This window comes from Patiria miniata, unplaced genomic scaffold (genome assembly GCF_015706575.1).
Source record: "Patiria miniata isolate m_02_andy unplaced genomic scaffold, ASM1570657v1 HiC_scaffold_1, whole genome shotgun sequence".
Classification (NCBI taxonomy): domain Eukaryota; kingdom Metazoa; phylum Echinodermata; class Asteroidea; order Valvatida; family Asterinidae; genus Patiria; species Patiria miniata.
In genome coordinates this window covers 28,040,666-28,056,181 of record NW_024037047.1, presented here as the reverse complement: position 1 = coordinate 28,056,181, position 15,516 = coordinate 28,040,666, and the positions used below count along the sequence as shown (strand labels likewise).

The 15,516-nt window shown below is 42.8% G+C and overlaps 1 protein-coding gene across 2 annotated transcripts; it reads left to right on the top strand.

The window, feature by feature from the left end:
• The first annotated feature begins 545 nt into the window (after positions 1-545).
• Positions 546-14,976, top strand: LOC119727553 (T-complex protein 1 subunit zeta-like). Of its 2 annotated transcripts, XR_005270985.1 has the most exons (13): positions 546-738; positions 2,649-2,712; positions 3,607-3,741; positions 5,278-5,451; positions 6,242-6,456; positions 7,368-7,527; positions 8,354-8,436; positions 9,626-9,722; positions 10,872-11,019; positions 11,887-12,123; positions 12,579-12,651; positions 13,052-13,706; positions 13,864-14,976. XR_005270985.1 is itself a non-coding variant. In XM_038199480.1 (12 exons), the coding sequence occupies exons 1-12, from the start codon at positions 602-604 to the stop codon at positions 13,125-13,127; spliced, it is 1,599 nt and encodes a 532-aa protein (XP_038055408.1). In that variant the 5' UTR covers positions 546-601; the 3' UTR covers positions 13,128-14,976. The 2 variants fall into 2 exon arrangements, 1 of the variants encoding a protein (XP_038055408.1); XM_038199480.1 differs by having other exon boundaries at positions 13,052-14,976.
• Positions 14,977-15,516: the final 540 nt, after the last annotated feature.

The following is a 15,516-nucleotide window of genomic DNA, read 5'->3' as shown; positions in this document are numbered from 1 at the left end:
TATGCTACATGTATATGACAGATATAACGCCTTGCTCTGGCGCACTCACCTTGAGCCATCTGAAATTTATAATTTCAAACCTAAAACTTCTACATTCTGCAATAATAATCACTTCAACTAACACCATATTCCATACTTGGCCAACCAAAATCATAAAAATAACCGTCATCTGCGCAGACATAACAATTTCTGACGCCATCCTCTTTATTCTCAAACCATAATCCGATGACATAATCTATAATTCGTTTTAGGGGTGATCTTCTTTGGGTGAGAATTTCTCCAACCGTCAACCCACCAAAAATGTTAAAACAAAAAAAACATGACATGTTGTTCATCGTTTTTCTGTGCAGCCTGAACACATGTGAGAGTTTCGAGTATTTTAAAAAGAATTTTGAAGAATGGGGATTTATCACTGGTTTCTATGGAATTTATTTGCTTGGGTCCGGGTGCACCTTGCAATCGTGTATTGCGCCCTCTTTTGTTCAAAATAAAGGGAAGTTTCTCGAAAGATTAACTATGTACTGGTACCCGCTGCCGAGTTGGAGGTTGTGTAGATCGGGCGGTTACCAGTGCAAAACCATGCGGACGATTTTCAACAAACATGGCAGCCATACAATCGCTCAATCCGAAAGCTGAAATCGCCCGAGCGGCCCAAGCCCTGGCCATCAACACCAGTGCTGCCAAAGGTTTGCAAGATGTCTTACGGACAAACCTAGGACCGAAGGGTACTATCAAAATGTGAGTTGCGTGCAGGAGTTTGTTGGTTAAGGACCCTAACGAAAAGTAAATGACTGAAACTTGAAAGTCAACTCGTCCCTCGTAGTCGTACATGTCGTAATGTGCAGTGGGCAACTCGGTCAGAATACTGAATAGGTCAACTCGGTACTAATGAATGATTTAACAAGTTAAGCTTAACTTAGCAATGGCAGGTCACGAATGAGTTAAGAATAGTTTACAACTCAATATTTATTTTCCTTTTTAAAAATTTGTTTTATTTTCTTTCTTTTTCTTTGTTTTGTTTGTTTGTTTTTGGAGGGGAGGGGGGGTTGGGATGGGGAAAATTGTGATTTTGTTTAACTTTTGCCGTGCACTGTAATGTTAGGCCCTCAATATAATGTATTTGACTGTGAACCGGTGCCCAATTGTTTTCTTTCCGCTGTACTGGCAGTGGCACTGTATGAATTTGTATGAACATGCGCAGTGGATTTTTGATTTTTGGGGTACTTAGAAATTTGTTCCATAACAAATCTTTGTCTGGTTCCTCGCTTACATTGTTGTAACTTTGTATTCAGGAGACAGGGATCAGACCTAGGCCCAAAAGTAATTTTAGCAAATCCTCCAAAGCCACGAATCATGAAAAGAACACAAAATATTCTGCAATTTAATGTAGAATTCAATAAGGTCCGGTCCCTGCGTATCCGTATGACATGTATGATGTCATCAGTCCTCTAGGCTATAGAGAGATGCACAACTTGACCTCGCTGAGGTCAAATTTTGCATTATAAGTTTACTGTAGGAAAACGGCTGTTTTGAAAACAAGGAAATTTACACTCTAGGAAAAATGAAGAAAATAAATGATAAAAAATTGCCTCGCACGACTGCATCTCGAACTGGGGACAATGTGGCCCACAGTCAAAATGCCTTATCCATCAAGCTACACATTCGCTCAAATTCGAGAGGGTTCTTTACTTGTCATAAATGGGCATGCCCACTTGAACTTGTGGAAAATGTGAACAATGTGAAAATGTCGAAATTGTGAAAAATGGGGGACTAGTTCACGGTAATACAAACACTTTAATGAACTTTTTGTTTGTTTGTTTCATTCATCAAAAATGTCGGCGAAAATAGATTTTCTTGTGGGTTTCCCGTTTACGGCAGCAAGCACAAATATGTTAGTCACTATGTGAAAATATTGTAAAATTTAACTACTGTTCAAATTGAGTTATGATCATGATATTCATAACCATTGTGCACACTGCGCAATAAATGCCAATTTCTTGGTCTTTCCATCTGTATTATTTTTGTGGTGAATTTTGTAACTAAAAAAAACAATTATTCACCAAAGAACATTCTGTTTATTAAAAGATAAACAACACAGATACAAGGTTTATCATATTTGCTTAAAGGGAATATACATCATTTGCTTTTGCTGTAATTTTCAGAAATGGATGGAATTGGGGGGTTGGAAATATATAGCAAATATAGTTACACTGACTTTTTTGAGGTTTTGGGTTCGAAAATGCTATAAAAACCAAGAAAAACAATCAATTTCCTGTAGTCTGGCTTCCTGACTCCATATTAGAAGAAACAGAGCAGTTTACATACATTGGGGAATTATAAGGTTATGGAACCAGTCTAGCTGGCTCGTACCCGTTCATAGGTTTGTAATCGATTGCAAACAAGTGCGATGGTCAATTGGGGCCAGTATTTGAAAAAAAGCCAGTTTTTTCCAACGCTGATCGGCCGACCAGCGTTGGAAATTGATACAAAAATACCACTTTTCTTGAAAATGACAGTAAACCAGGTGCCATGATTTTACAGGATGCTTTACACTGTCATTCACTAACAGTCCAGCAAGGTATTTCAAAATGATTTGGTAGTTTTATTTTTTGATGTTTGCAAATGTTGTATTTTCCCTTTAACTGCAGGCTAGTGTCTGGGAGTGGCGACATCAAACTGACGAAAGATGGCAACGTTCTCCTCCATGAAATGGTAAGGCTTATGTGCCAGATTATATGGGGGATTTCAACTGCAGGTATGGTGTGTCCTAAAGTTTAAGACATTAACCCTCCCTCTCTGGCTGGCAATTTCAACAAGGCCAGCCCAGCAGTCCAAATAAATTGAGTGACTGTTTTTAACAGTTGGGTGCTTCCCTGCCTACATAAAGCAGGATTGACTGGCTGTGATTGTCATGAAACCTGATACAGCTATGCTTTGACTGTAGGAAATTGACAAGCCAGCTGTGCCTACCAGTCACCTGCTTTTGTCTCTTGATGGAATTTGACTAGTCAGGGTGCCTATAAGAAATATGATCTGACTGTTGGTGACTAGCCTGTGTAAAAGGCATTGCAGGGGAACAGGATTAAATGTTTGACTGTGTGTGAGTGATCAAACAAAAGGAGGGTTAACAAAATGCAATATAAGAAAGTAGACTGGTGCCTTGAGCACCCTGACCCTATTTAATGGCTGTCCTTACCACATTTGAATGCTGCATCTTGAGTGACACACAAGACAAAATGCTCATATGTTGATTTCAAAGTCCAGAGCTCTACTTCGGGGTGAGTTTATAAAAAATGTCCCTTTGGATATGTTCTTGTCTCCCACAAAAACGGGAAAGGTTACCAAATGTGTCTGTTCGACCAACATTCGGTCTGGGTATCGACCACAGTCTGTAAAAGTTCCACTGATATTCAGCCATAAATGAAAAGTATACAGGCCTTTCTTTGTGACTAACCAAAAACACTACTCGCCCCGTATAGCAATATTTCACTTTCTTTGGCCAGTTTCAAATTGCAATGTCATAGAACTTCATAAATTAAACTTTGAGTAAATGAATTGTACTCAATTTAAAAGTTTCTGTCCTTTTGGTTTTGTTTTCTTTCTCAGCAAATTCAACATCCCACTGCGTCCATGATAGCCAAGGTGGCCACTGCCCAAGACGACATCACGGGTGACGGGACTACATCCAATGTGCTCATCATTGGAGAGCTTCTCAAGCAGGCAGACCTGTACATATCAGAGGTACTAACATCTGATCAGTGAAAAGCTTAGCCGCATCCAAATTACTTTGTGGCTGTGACTTGCAATCACACCTGTCCCTATGGAAGTAACCGAAGCCAATTTCCGTAGACACATGTGTTACTGGGTCATGTGATCCCTCTTCTCGGTGCATTGTATGGTATCTGCAGCCTTGTCCTGTACATGACTCGGTCTGTTCGTGTAGTCAATGCTACAGTAATCATGTCAGTGCTTTGCATCGTTGGATGGCTGTGTCTGGTCACAGTGACTTGCCATCCTGGAAACAACCTGATACATAAGGAATTCTGACATTAGCTGATTTCTTTGTTTTAGGTATTACATCAACTGGCAAAAGAGTTATTAAACCCATAGGTACAGCTTGCATATCAATGACCTCCAGTCAAAGCATGGCTTTATCAAATTAACAAGTCAAGTCTGTTATGAGCCAATATGGCCCATCAGGACAGCGTTCATCTCCAGTTTCAGTAGCATGAAACGACTGAGAATATTTTTACTCCCCCTGGATGGAATACTAGTCCATCGCAGGTTACTCCCCACCTAATGCTGGTACCCATTAATACTCCTGGGTGGAGAGAGGCAAGTGGGGATGAAGTGGCTTGCCCAAGGACACAACATATGGCCAGCAGCAGGATTCTAACCCCTGACCCTCTGATCATGAGTCACAAACCCTAACCACTAGGCTACACTCCCCCAAATTAACAAGGGAATCCGTTATTGTTAAAAAGCAGTCACATGATTGATTTTGACTGCTGTGATGGCATAGCCAGACATGGAGAGTTGGATCAGTCTGCAGTGAAACGCCGCTATAACGAACATCGCAGGATCCACAGAAATTGTTTGTAATAGCGATCGTTCGGTATAGCAATTTTAAGCTGCTGGTGCTGCGGTACTCACTTTCAACAAATAGCGCCCTTCAGAACTTTACCCTGCACGCCTGGTAGTTACTGAAAGACGACTTTGAACACGTGCCGACTATTATTGAATCATGTAATTACACAGTTTTGAGCTTACTACCTACAGCAATGGTGGCTTTTCCTTTCTATTCCTTGGGGAAATAATAGCCACTTGTCACTCTTATGTTGATAATTTTCAACAACAATGTTCGGTATGTTTTGTACACAAAAATCTTGAGCCAAAGACGATGTTCGGTATAGCCGAATGTTCGGTATAGCGGTGTTCGGTATAGCGACGTTCCACTGTATTGGCCATAAAATAGACGATCCTCTTTTTGTTGTGACTATCTGCTCCGTTCACAAGTACCCCCTCACCGGCAAAGAGAGTACAGTTGGGGGTGACCGACCGACGCCACCTTACCTGACTGCAATTCACTTGCCACGCGAAGCACGGCCACTGCGTGTGCATAGTACAAATCCCCTGGTGTACGTGCGTCACAAACAAGGAGCGGTGCGCGTCAACCAGCGAAATGTCCCGCCCATGGGACGTCGTTGCTAGGTACAACGGCGCCCTCTTTTGTCGGCGCATGGAGCCCATGTGACAGTTATGCATGTCTTTTCGCAGGGCCTGCATCCCCGTATAGTGACGGAGGGCTTCGAGTTGGCCAAAGCCAAAGCCTTACAGATCCTGGAGGAAGTCAAGGTAGCTCAAGAGATGGACAGAGACATGCTGATCAGCGTGGCTCGTACCTCCCTCCGCACCAAGGTCCACGCTGAGATGGCAGACCTGTTGACTGAGGTAAGTCTGGTCTTGGGTTCAAAGGTCATCGTAATTTGGATACGTGACCACCTGCTGCCTGAGGGCGTTATCCCAACGAATCAATATATCACGCAAGAAACTGCTATCACATCATCTTGGGAATCTTGTAAAATTTCCCCCCCCCCCCCCAAAAAAAATGAAATGAAAGTTACAAGATTCCAAGTTGTTGCTGTGATATCGGGCCATGGTGGTAGTTTGTTTTCATAATGCCCTCTTTTGGCGGGGATCGCGTATCCAGTATACAATAGTAAGTCTTGAAATCGATCTATAGATGCTTATGTACTGCATAGTAATTTGTTTTGTAGTTAACTCTTTCAGGCCCCAAACTGGTTTTAAACCTCATGTTTTTTGCTGCTTAGTCTTACTTTTATCCTCATTCATAAAAATCTTTTTTTTGTCAAAAATGTGAGTCTATGATTGCTGTCCATATTTAGGCCATGTGGTGTGCACAGCGCGCAGGATGTACTCAAGCACTATTAACTGTACATGTAGTTGTAGCTGCTGCTCCAAGCGCATACTGCATGCGTGTAGCAGAGATGCAGGGTCCCGCGACCAGTTTTCTCAGCAGTGTTTCAAACTGAACTAGCAGTTCCTGTGGCTGGGTTGCAGATGGCACGTGTGGTGCATACTGTGGCATGGAGCACAGGGTTGCCTGGCTGTTTTTACTTGTAAACCAGTCGAGCGTCAGGCTCTCGATCAATAGGAACGGTTCGTCGGTCCCAGGTATTTATGAATAATAAATAACATGGTTACCACTCCTTCCCTCAAGGTTATTGTGGATGCCGTGCTGGCGATCCGTCAGCCCAAGGAGCAGATTGACCTGCACATGGTGGAGATCATGCAGATGCAGCACAAGACGGACCTGGACACCACGCTGGTCCGCGGGCTGGTCATGGACCATGGAGCCCGCCACCCGGACATGAAGAAACGGGTCACTGATGCTTACATCCTGACCTGCAATGTCTCCATGGAGTACGAGAAGAGGTAAGAAAATCAAACGGAGCACACTGTTCAAGTTGACCCATTAACCCTACCACCCTAAACCGCCTTGCCTGTTTCTCCCTATGGAGTACTGAAGTGAATACGTCACGCGCACAAAATGTGTGTGGAAGACATTAGCGCGTGATTCAGCCCGTGAACCAATATGCGTGCGTACTCCATTCATTTGCACTAGACTTTCTGGTTCTCCATGGGCTCTGTGCCCCAACAAAAGAGGGCGCGTTTTTACCACTTTTGAGAACCCCGTGGACGGGACACACAGCGTGTGCCTACTTTACTGAACTGGTTCGCGCGCGAAGTACGCACGATTTCCTGAATGTGCCAAAGCTATTAGCCACAGCGTCTTTGCGTGAGCGTCAGACGTCGTTGGCGCGCGAATACATTCGAATTTAACTTGCGATGGTCTCCCAGTCTAATCCCAGCCCCATGTAACTTTGGAACATTCGAAATACGCAGTGGATGAACTGGGAACCAGTCTAGGTCTCCCCCAACTCTCCTTTGCTGGCCCTTGAAGGGGTACTTGTGCACGGCGCCCATAATAGGCTCAGACCACCCCAGTACTCTATAGTTTTACGCCCATAATAGGCTCAGACCGCCCCAGTACTCTATAGTTTTACGCCCATAATAGGCTCAGACCGCCCCAGTACTCTATAGTTTTACGCCCATAATAGGCTCAGACCGCCCCAGTACTCTATAGTTTTACGCCCATAATAGGCTCAGACCGCCCCAGTACTCTATAGTTTTACGCCCATAATAGGCTCAGACCGCCCCAGTACTCTATAGTTTTACGCCCATAATAGGCTCAGACCGCCCCAGTACTCTATAGTTTTATGGGTTTATGGAGCAGTAAATATGTTACCATTATACACCCTATTATACTTTGTTTTCCCATGCAGTGAGGTAAACGCAGGGTTCTTCTACAAGTCGGCCGAAGATCGGGAGAAGCTGGTTCAGGCTGAGCGAGCATTCACCGACGAGAAGGTCCAAAAGGTCATTGAGCTGAAGAGGAAAGTCTGCGAAGGAAACGACAAAGGCTTCGTCGTCATCAACCAAAAGGTAACGGCGCCACCAAGAGTTGAGTCATAGATTAACCCCCCTAGTGGTTCGGAGCAATATATCAAACCCTTTAAACCCTGCAGGTCAGTTTCATGTGAAGGGATATTTACTGTGTCAGTTCTGTTAAAAACAGTCACTGGATTGATTTTGACCGCTGTGATGGCGTAGCTGAATTAGCCAGCCATAGAGGGATGGTTCAACTAGAATGCGTAATGAGCTCATTAATGACACGAGATCCGTCTTCTGTGTGCATTGTATGGTATCTGCAGCCTTGTCCTGTACATGACTCGGTCTGTTCGTTAGTCAATGCTACAGTAATCATGTCAGTGCTTTGCATCGTTGGATGGCTGTGTCTGGTCACAGTGACTTGCCATCCTGGAAACAACCTGATACATAAGGAATTCTCATATTAGCTGGGTTTTTTTTATTTATTTATTTATTTATTTATTTATGTTTTCATTACATATTTTACGTTGAAAACCACAATCAGTAAATGAGCATTTTATTTCGCACTACGCAAACAACACAAAGGCCTCTGTATAGATGACTTTTGTCGTGACGTTTTTAAGCCCTCATGGCACGCTTAAGTTGTTTGCGTATGTTGTACTTGTGCGTTGCATTTAGAGTACACTTTCAAAATTCACTCCATCTAATTTTGTTTTGTTCTACAAACACGCACATGAAATCAAAATGTCTGCGCGCAGGATGGCTGCAAAGTATCTCCGCATGTACTAGTAATTTATTGCTATTGAATTTTCATGCTATTGAGCTGTAGTTGCAAAATTATAAAATGAAATGTGTGGCCTTCTGTTTTTTTGCTTTTCAGGGCATCGATCCGCTGTCATTAGACATGTTGGCAAAAGAAGGAATTGTAGCGCTCCGCCGAGCCAAGAGAAGAAACATGGAAAGGTATGGTCATGACTCACAACTCCCCCCCCCCCCCAAAAAAAAGGGAAGAGAATAACCAAAATGAATTCCAACAATGAACTTTCATAGTGCATCACTAATGCTAATTTTGATGTGAAGAGGTGTAGTCATTGTCTGATACCTAATAAATTACTACCTTGAATTTGTTCCGTAGTTGCAGCTTTCTTAAATGATGCTTCACACATTTTAACCCTAACCTTCCCAATTCCTTCAAAATCCTCTTTGCATAATGGAGGATTTTGAAGGATGGAGGGCCTTTGAGAATCAAAGCACTGGAGGATTTTGATGGATTGAGGGTGTAACAGAATTGTGCCTCTGGAGGATAACGGAGGATCTAGGTTAGCAGGCCCCAAGTGAGCCTGGATGAAATTGGAGGATCGAGGCTCTGGCTGGTTTTGGCAAAAAAATAATAATATGATTTTGGATGATTCAGGCTGTTACTTGCTTTATGCATACTTGGGCAGGCATCCAGCTTTTATCACTGTTTATTATACAGCCTCTTTACTCCAGCTACTTAGGGCCTTGGCATTGCCAATCCACAATACTGGGTAACAATGGAGGAGTTACACAGGCTAATGAAATCAAGAGTATTGAAATCCGATTATGTGATAAAATGCCAGCAAACCCAGTGGAGGATTTCACAGGATCCAGGCAGAGGCCTCCAGGGACAAAAAGTGGATGATTTTGAAGGATTCAGGTGCTTAGAGTTGTTAACTCTTTGCCATCTGAGGCTATTGGAGGATTCAGGCTGCATCTGGGCAAGCGAGCTTAGGGAGTTAGAGTTAAAGTTCAATAAAGTCAATTTCTATCTATAATTGTCCAATCTTTGAACTGCACTTGCAGTTTGGTCCATCTTGAGAATTGTAAAGCCTGGTTCATACTTCACGCGAAATCATGTGCGAAGTGAAATTCATGTCGTCAACAATGGTGGACGCGCTTCAAATGTATAGTTGACGTCACGAATTTCGCTTCGCTTTCGCGTGAAGTATGAACCGAGCTTAAGGCATTGCCTGGAATCCACTATTGGGATACCAGAATCAGCTACCAAAAAAATCACTTTCATTCCACAAAACTGGAGTCAGGATTTTGATTCCAAGCGCCAATCTGATTTGCCCTGCCTTGTGAGTAGTTGATGAGTTGATGTGAGAACTGTTTTTTTTCTTGCCTTCAGGTTGTGCTTGGCGTGCGGAGGACTTGCCATGAACTCTGTAGACGATCTAGCCGTGGAGAACCTGGGACATGCAGGGCTCGTATTCGAACATGTTCTGGTAAGTAGTAGAAAGTTGTTTAGTAAAGATATCTTAAAGCTACAGTCCATCATTTGCAGCTATCCAAAACGTAACTGACGTAATTATTGTTGACAAACATACTTGGTTGAAAGATAGTAAGGGGACTAAACTCCCTGTGAAATTATTCTTTCTGGCAAGCTGTCATTTCGAAGATATCAATGAAAGAAGGCCTTTCCAACGAGACGCACCGTTGGAAATTTCTGTTAGTAGTTCAGTTTTTTTATTCGGCGAAGCACGTGCATGCGTTGACATGATGCACACGCGCACGCGGTTGCTATAATTCGTCGGATCAGTGCGCGACATCGCGTAGCTGCAATCGGCTCTGTGAGAACGTGTCTCGGACACTGAATTCAGGCCCAATTTAAAACATGATTCAGCAACTTTTTATTTGAAATCAAGATCCTAGAATGTTGTTTTTCTCGAAATATACAGCAGAAGCTTAGCTGAAAGTTCATCAGGTTAGTTGTTCAGCACCCTTTTTAGATTTTGAGCACTTTTGTTGCTTCAAACGAACAAAATGCACAAATTACAAATGATGGACTATACCTTTAACCAGTTCGCGTCGGAAGACATGATAACACACACTGGCTGTTTTTATACACAGGCACGGGCGACGGGTTAAGACGTCAAGATTACCTTGACTTGCCTCCGGGTGACGTCTAAACACGCCAATCCCTCTTGCCTTTTGTACATTCACACAAAGTCAATGTAGTCTGGAGGCGGACGAAGTGCTGACTGTTGTGTGGGCCACTGTGCACGGCCTGCGAATCAGTATTTGTGACGTTTGGCTGTATATCAGAGAGTGGCTGAAAAATGTTGCCTTGTGAAAATTTAGAAATTTTGGGCAAAAATCAACCTGGCTCGAAGTGGTTAAAAGTTGGCAAAAGAGTTAAGTGTATTGGCTCTCTGTGGAAAATTTATTCCACAAACGCACACAAGTTGACATAGTTGACCACCAAAATAGCAAAACAAATTGTAGCATCTCTGTAGTAGTACAGTCTGTAGTAGTGCAAAGGTCGATACCGCCATTTTGCTGTGTATAGGGAAAGGTGCACTTCCTTCTGTAAGGTGTGTGGGTAGATTCAAACGAATGTCTTTGTCAATTCTTGTTTTGAATTCTTGTTACAGGGAGAAGAGAAGTTCACCTTTGTGGAGGAGTGTGCTAACCCTCTCTCTGTGACCATCCTGATCAAAGGACCCAACAAACACACTCTGAGCCAGATCAAGGATGCCATACATGATGGTCTACGTGCCGTCAAGAATGCCATTGAAGATGGTAAGTACATCCCTTCCCCCCACCACCACCACCCCCAACGCCCAATGATCTCTATATAAAGACTGGATAGCGGATATCCATACAACATTCACACAGTAGACTTTGCATATTGACCAATTCGCCCCCAGTCTCACGAAGATGGCCGCGTATAATACGAACGTTCTACGCGTAAATACGCGCGCGTTGTATCAACAGTTGACGCGCATTTTGGTCACGTACACATATTATGATGTTCTAAAAGGGACACATTTCCGTAGTGATTATTATTTCAAAACGCCGAAAAAGTGATATTTGCGGCATTTTAGTAACCACGACGTTAGAAAAATTGTATTTAACCTTGGTCAGTGGTGGTGGTCAAAATATAAGTCAAGTAAACCGCGACGATACAAAAGAAATCATGCTGTCTATAAAAATGGCAACTTGTCCTTTGTAGATCACCAGCCGGTCTCACCAATACGGCGTGAAATTCATTCATTGTGCGGCTCTTTATTAGCTATCCAGTCTTTATATAGAGATCAGTGCCAACGCCCCAACCCCACTCCCAACCCTCCAACGCCCCTCCCCCATCCGTACCTCAATCCCTCCAACGCCTCTCCCCTACACTCAACCCCGATCCTACTCCAATCCCTCTAATGCCCAACTCCACTCCCAACCCCCCAACGCCCCTCCCCCACCCCCAATCCCTCCTAAACCCCTTCCCTACCCCTACACCCCTCCCCTACCCCCATCCCTCCAATCATCCCTCAAACACCCCCTCCCCCCTTGTCCCCCCCCCCTCCTTGTCCATCATACTGGAAGAAATGTTTACACAAGCCATGCTTCATGTCCAAATTGCTTGAATAACTTTTATTTTCTGCCCCCTTCTAGCTGCCGTTGTTCCCGGTGCTGGTGCCTTGGAAATCGCAATCCACGCTGGCCTGATCAAATTCAAGGAGACGGTCAAAGGCCGTGCCCGTCTAGGTGTCCAGGCCTTCGCCGATGCTCTCCTGATCATCCCCAAAGTCCTAGCCCAGAACTCTGGTCTGGACCCCCAGGAGGTCATCGTCAAGCTGCAAGAAGAGTACGCAGAGAGCAAGCAGCTGGTTGGGGTTGATATATCCACTGGTGAGTCTTCACAAGATGCTGTATTCTTTTTATTCACCACAGAAATTTGTATGTTTTTTGGGGGGAGAGTGGGCATAGTGGTGGGATCTCTTAGGTCCTCATCCTGATGCTACGGTTTCAGCAAGTTCAGAAACTTTTAATTTAGTAGTAGTCATAAAGCTAGTAGAGTAGTACTCAAGTCCATCACAAGTCCATCACAAGTCCATCACAAGTCTATTACAATCATCCAGCCCCAAGCAATTGTTCACCTCCTGTTCCTTTTGATCAGGCTTGTAAATGGACTCATGTTTAACTTGTGTCTGGTCTTGCAATGGATGTGACCACACTGCTGAAACTCAACCTTAAAACTCTGGGGAAAAAAATCAATTTAACTGATTTCTTCAGTTAAATTGCTGCTAATGAATTATGGAAGAAAATGTTGTTTTGGAATAAACATATTTCACTATCTTTTTCAGGTGAGGCTCTTGTGGCAGCTGATGCAGGCATCTGGGATAACTATTGTGTCAAGAAGCAAATTCTTCATTCATGGTGAGTTTTGTTTAACCCTCCTAGTCTCCACTTCACAACCCTTCACAAAGTTTTGTAAAAGCACTCTTGCCCATAGAGTTAGCACCAACACTTCAAATTCCTTGGATGTAATCAAAGGCTTCCAGATGACTTTCCATATCGTAGAGGCATCGCGCAATCTTGAACAAAATGTTTATACGTGACGTGACATGCAGGAGATAACACGAGCGCATATATACGTGCAGCCTTCAAAATATGCGCGCAGTATGCTCTGAATAGTCAATCAGCATAATTTCCATAATCTTCACGGCCAGGGGTAGCAGCCCATTAAGTCCAGGTTGCCTGAAATTAGCTCCAGACTTTTCTGCTCCATCTAGAATCTGCATTAAATTTGATGAAATTTTTCCCATTTTCTCAACAGTACGGTGATCGCTGGCAACCTCCTACTAGTCGATGAGATCATGAGGGCCGGTCTATCCTCGCTCAAAGGATCCTGATTGTTCCCAATAGTTCCTAGCCAATGCCTTTCTAAGCACGTCATTGTCTAAGTTAACCAAGCTTTAAACAAATGCTCTTTGTGAAATCACTGCAATGGATTATGATAACTCCCTTAATAACTTGTTGGCTTTGGAAATCTTACACAAAAGAATAGTTTCTCATCCGGGGTTTTTCAAAAGGAAGGAGACCCCACTTGATCATGTCTGTGCTGAGAAATCGTCGTCACATCTTGGGTGACGTGAGCATGGTTGCAAGTGTCGAGATGCCACATGTTTCTCGAGGATCACACGATTTCTCAGTTTTGTGACCTGAGCAGTATTTTTCTGCTTGATGCCGTCGCGCGAGCAAATCGCAGGTCAAGCTGAGGCCACCCCATTAGTGGCTTTGCAAAGCCAACAAGCTAAGGCATATATCTGTGACCCGCCATCACAAAACTGACAGCCGAACTCTTTATATTGGTCTTTGCAGTTTTTGGCACTGTTACGCAACAAGCATAGCGATGGCCCCAACTTTAGTTCGGGACAATCCCAACTGTAGTTGGAAAGTCCCAACTGTAGTTAGGACAATCCCAACTGTAGGTACGACAATCCAAACTGTAGCTACGACAGTCCTAACTATAGTTGAGATAGTCCCAACTGTAGTTAGGACAACCCCAACTGTAGTTAAGACAATCCCAACTGTAGTTAGGGCAGTCCAAACCAGTCCCAACTATAATTGAGATAGTCCCAACTGTAGTTAGGACAATCCCAACTGTAGTTAGGGGAGTCCAAACCAGTCCCAACTATAGTTGAGATAGTCCCAACTGTAGTTAGGACAACCCCAACTGTAGTTAGGACAACCCCAAATGTAGTTAGGACAACCCCAAATGTAGTTAGGACAATCCCAACTGTAGTTAGGGCAGTCCAAACCAGTCCCAACTATAGTTGGGATAGTCCCAACTGTAGTTAGGACAATCCCAGCTATAGTTGGGACAGGGTTGTAGTTGAAGCATAACACCAGATAATCTGCATTCCTCGCATGCTGTAATTTCACCAAGTGAAAGCACAGACCTTGTAAGCTCTTCCTGCAGTTACGGTCGGGTTTCGGGATTGGGGGTCACGTGTGAGTTGTCGATTTTCATGTAGCTTTGAATACATATAGATGTTAAAAATGTGAGTCTGTCTCGCTTAGTTTAAAAGCACCTGTATCGTCAAGGAATTGGTGGAAATCCATAGTTCATCCCTGCTACGTACAACAGTCCTTACCAAATCTGACTAAGCGAATTTATTGGTTAGCAGAATTATCACAGGGACCCGTTTTTAAGCAATATATTTCACATATCAGTTGTAAGCTTTTACTTTCTCAGCAAAGTTTATCTTCTATCAGTTAAGCAGAATTTGCCATTATTTTCAAATGGAATACTTGGCATTCAAAATGTTGCTAAGCACTTTAAGGAAGTAAGCTGAAGTTAGTAAGGCATCAGACAGGCAGTGAAAAATTCTCCATCCATTTAATAGTAAGAAATATGTCAGTTTTCTTTTTTCTTATAAAAAAGTTTAGCCTGAAAAAAGGTACTATTTGTCTTCATGGAAACACAACTGTGCTTGTTAAATTTTGTTAAGTATTATTTTTCTTTTCTTTTTTGCTGTGTGCTGAGGATTACATCAGCAAATTTATTTTAAAAAAAGTTTGTATTGCTTTTTGTTACTGAAAAGAAAAATGAGTTGATTGGTCAGTTTATGTTTGCAGCCCCTGGTTTTGAAAAACTCTTGGATTTTGTAAGGCAATATATTCCCCCGAGTTGCAATGTTGTCTATGCTCTGAGTGGTATATGTCATGAATAAAAACTGAATGTGTGATCCAAAGTAAGCTTTTGTCATTATGTATACTGTTTTGTGTCTTGTACAAAACTTTTTGGGGCATTACAATGGCCACCATGTTTTTGATTTTACATTGATGTGTTGCATGTAGCACACACACAAGACTACAGTTTGCTGCCTTTTGTCACTGGAGGGCGATATCACAGATTGATAAATCTATATCGGAACTGTCATGACCTTAGCATTAACAAAACTTCAGAATTATGTCTATATCACACAGTCTAGATTACAAACGAAACGTTTTCCAATGATTCAGTACAATTTCTGAAAAGTTCACCTGCAGTTTATTATCATTAAATGATGACATTTATAACTATAACTTACAACATTTATAATGCGCTTTCCACCATGTTTCAAAGCGCACAGCTGTTTCTTGTACAGATATCAATTTATTCAACATCTTCATTAAATCCTCTGTCAAAATTCAGCTTCATGGTTGTTAAATTCTGCCCCTTCCGAACAGACACATTTCCGACGGGCCCTGCACTAGTTCAAACAATATCACAAGTTTTTTTAATTTTTTTTTCTG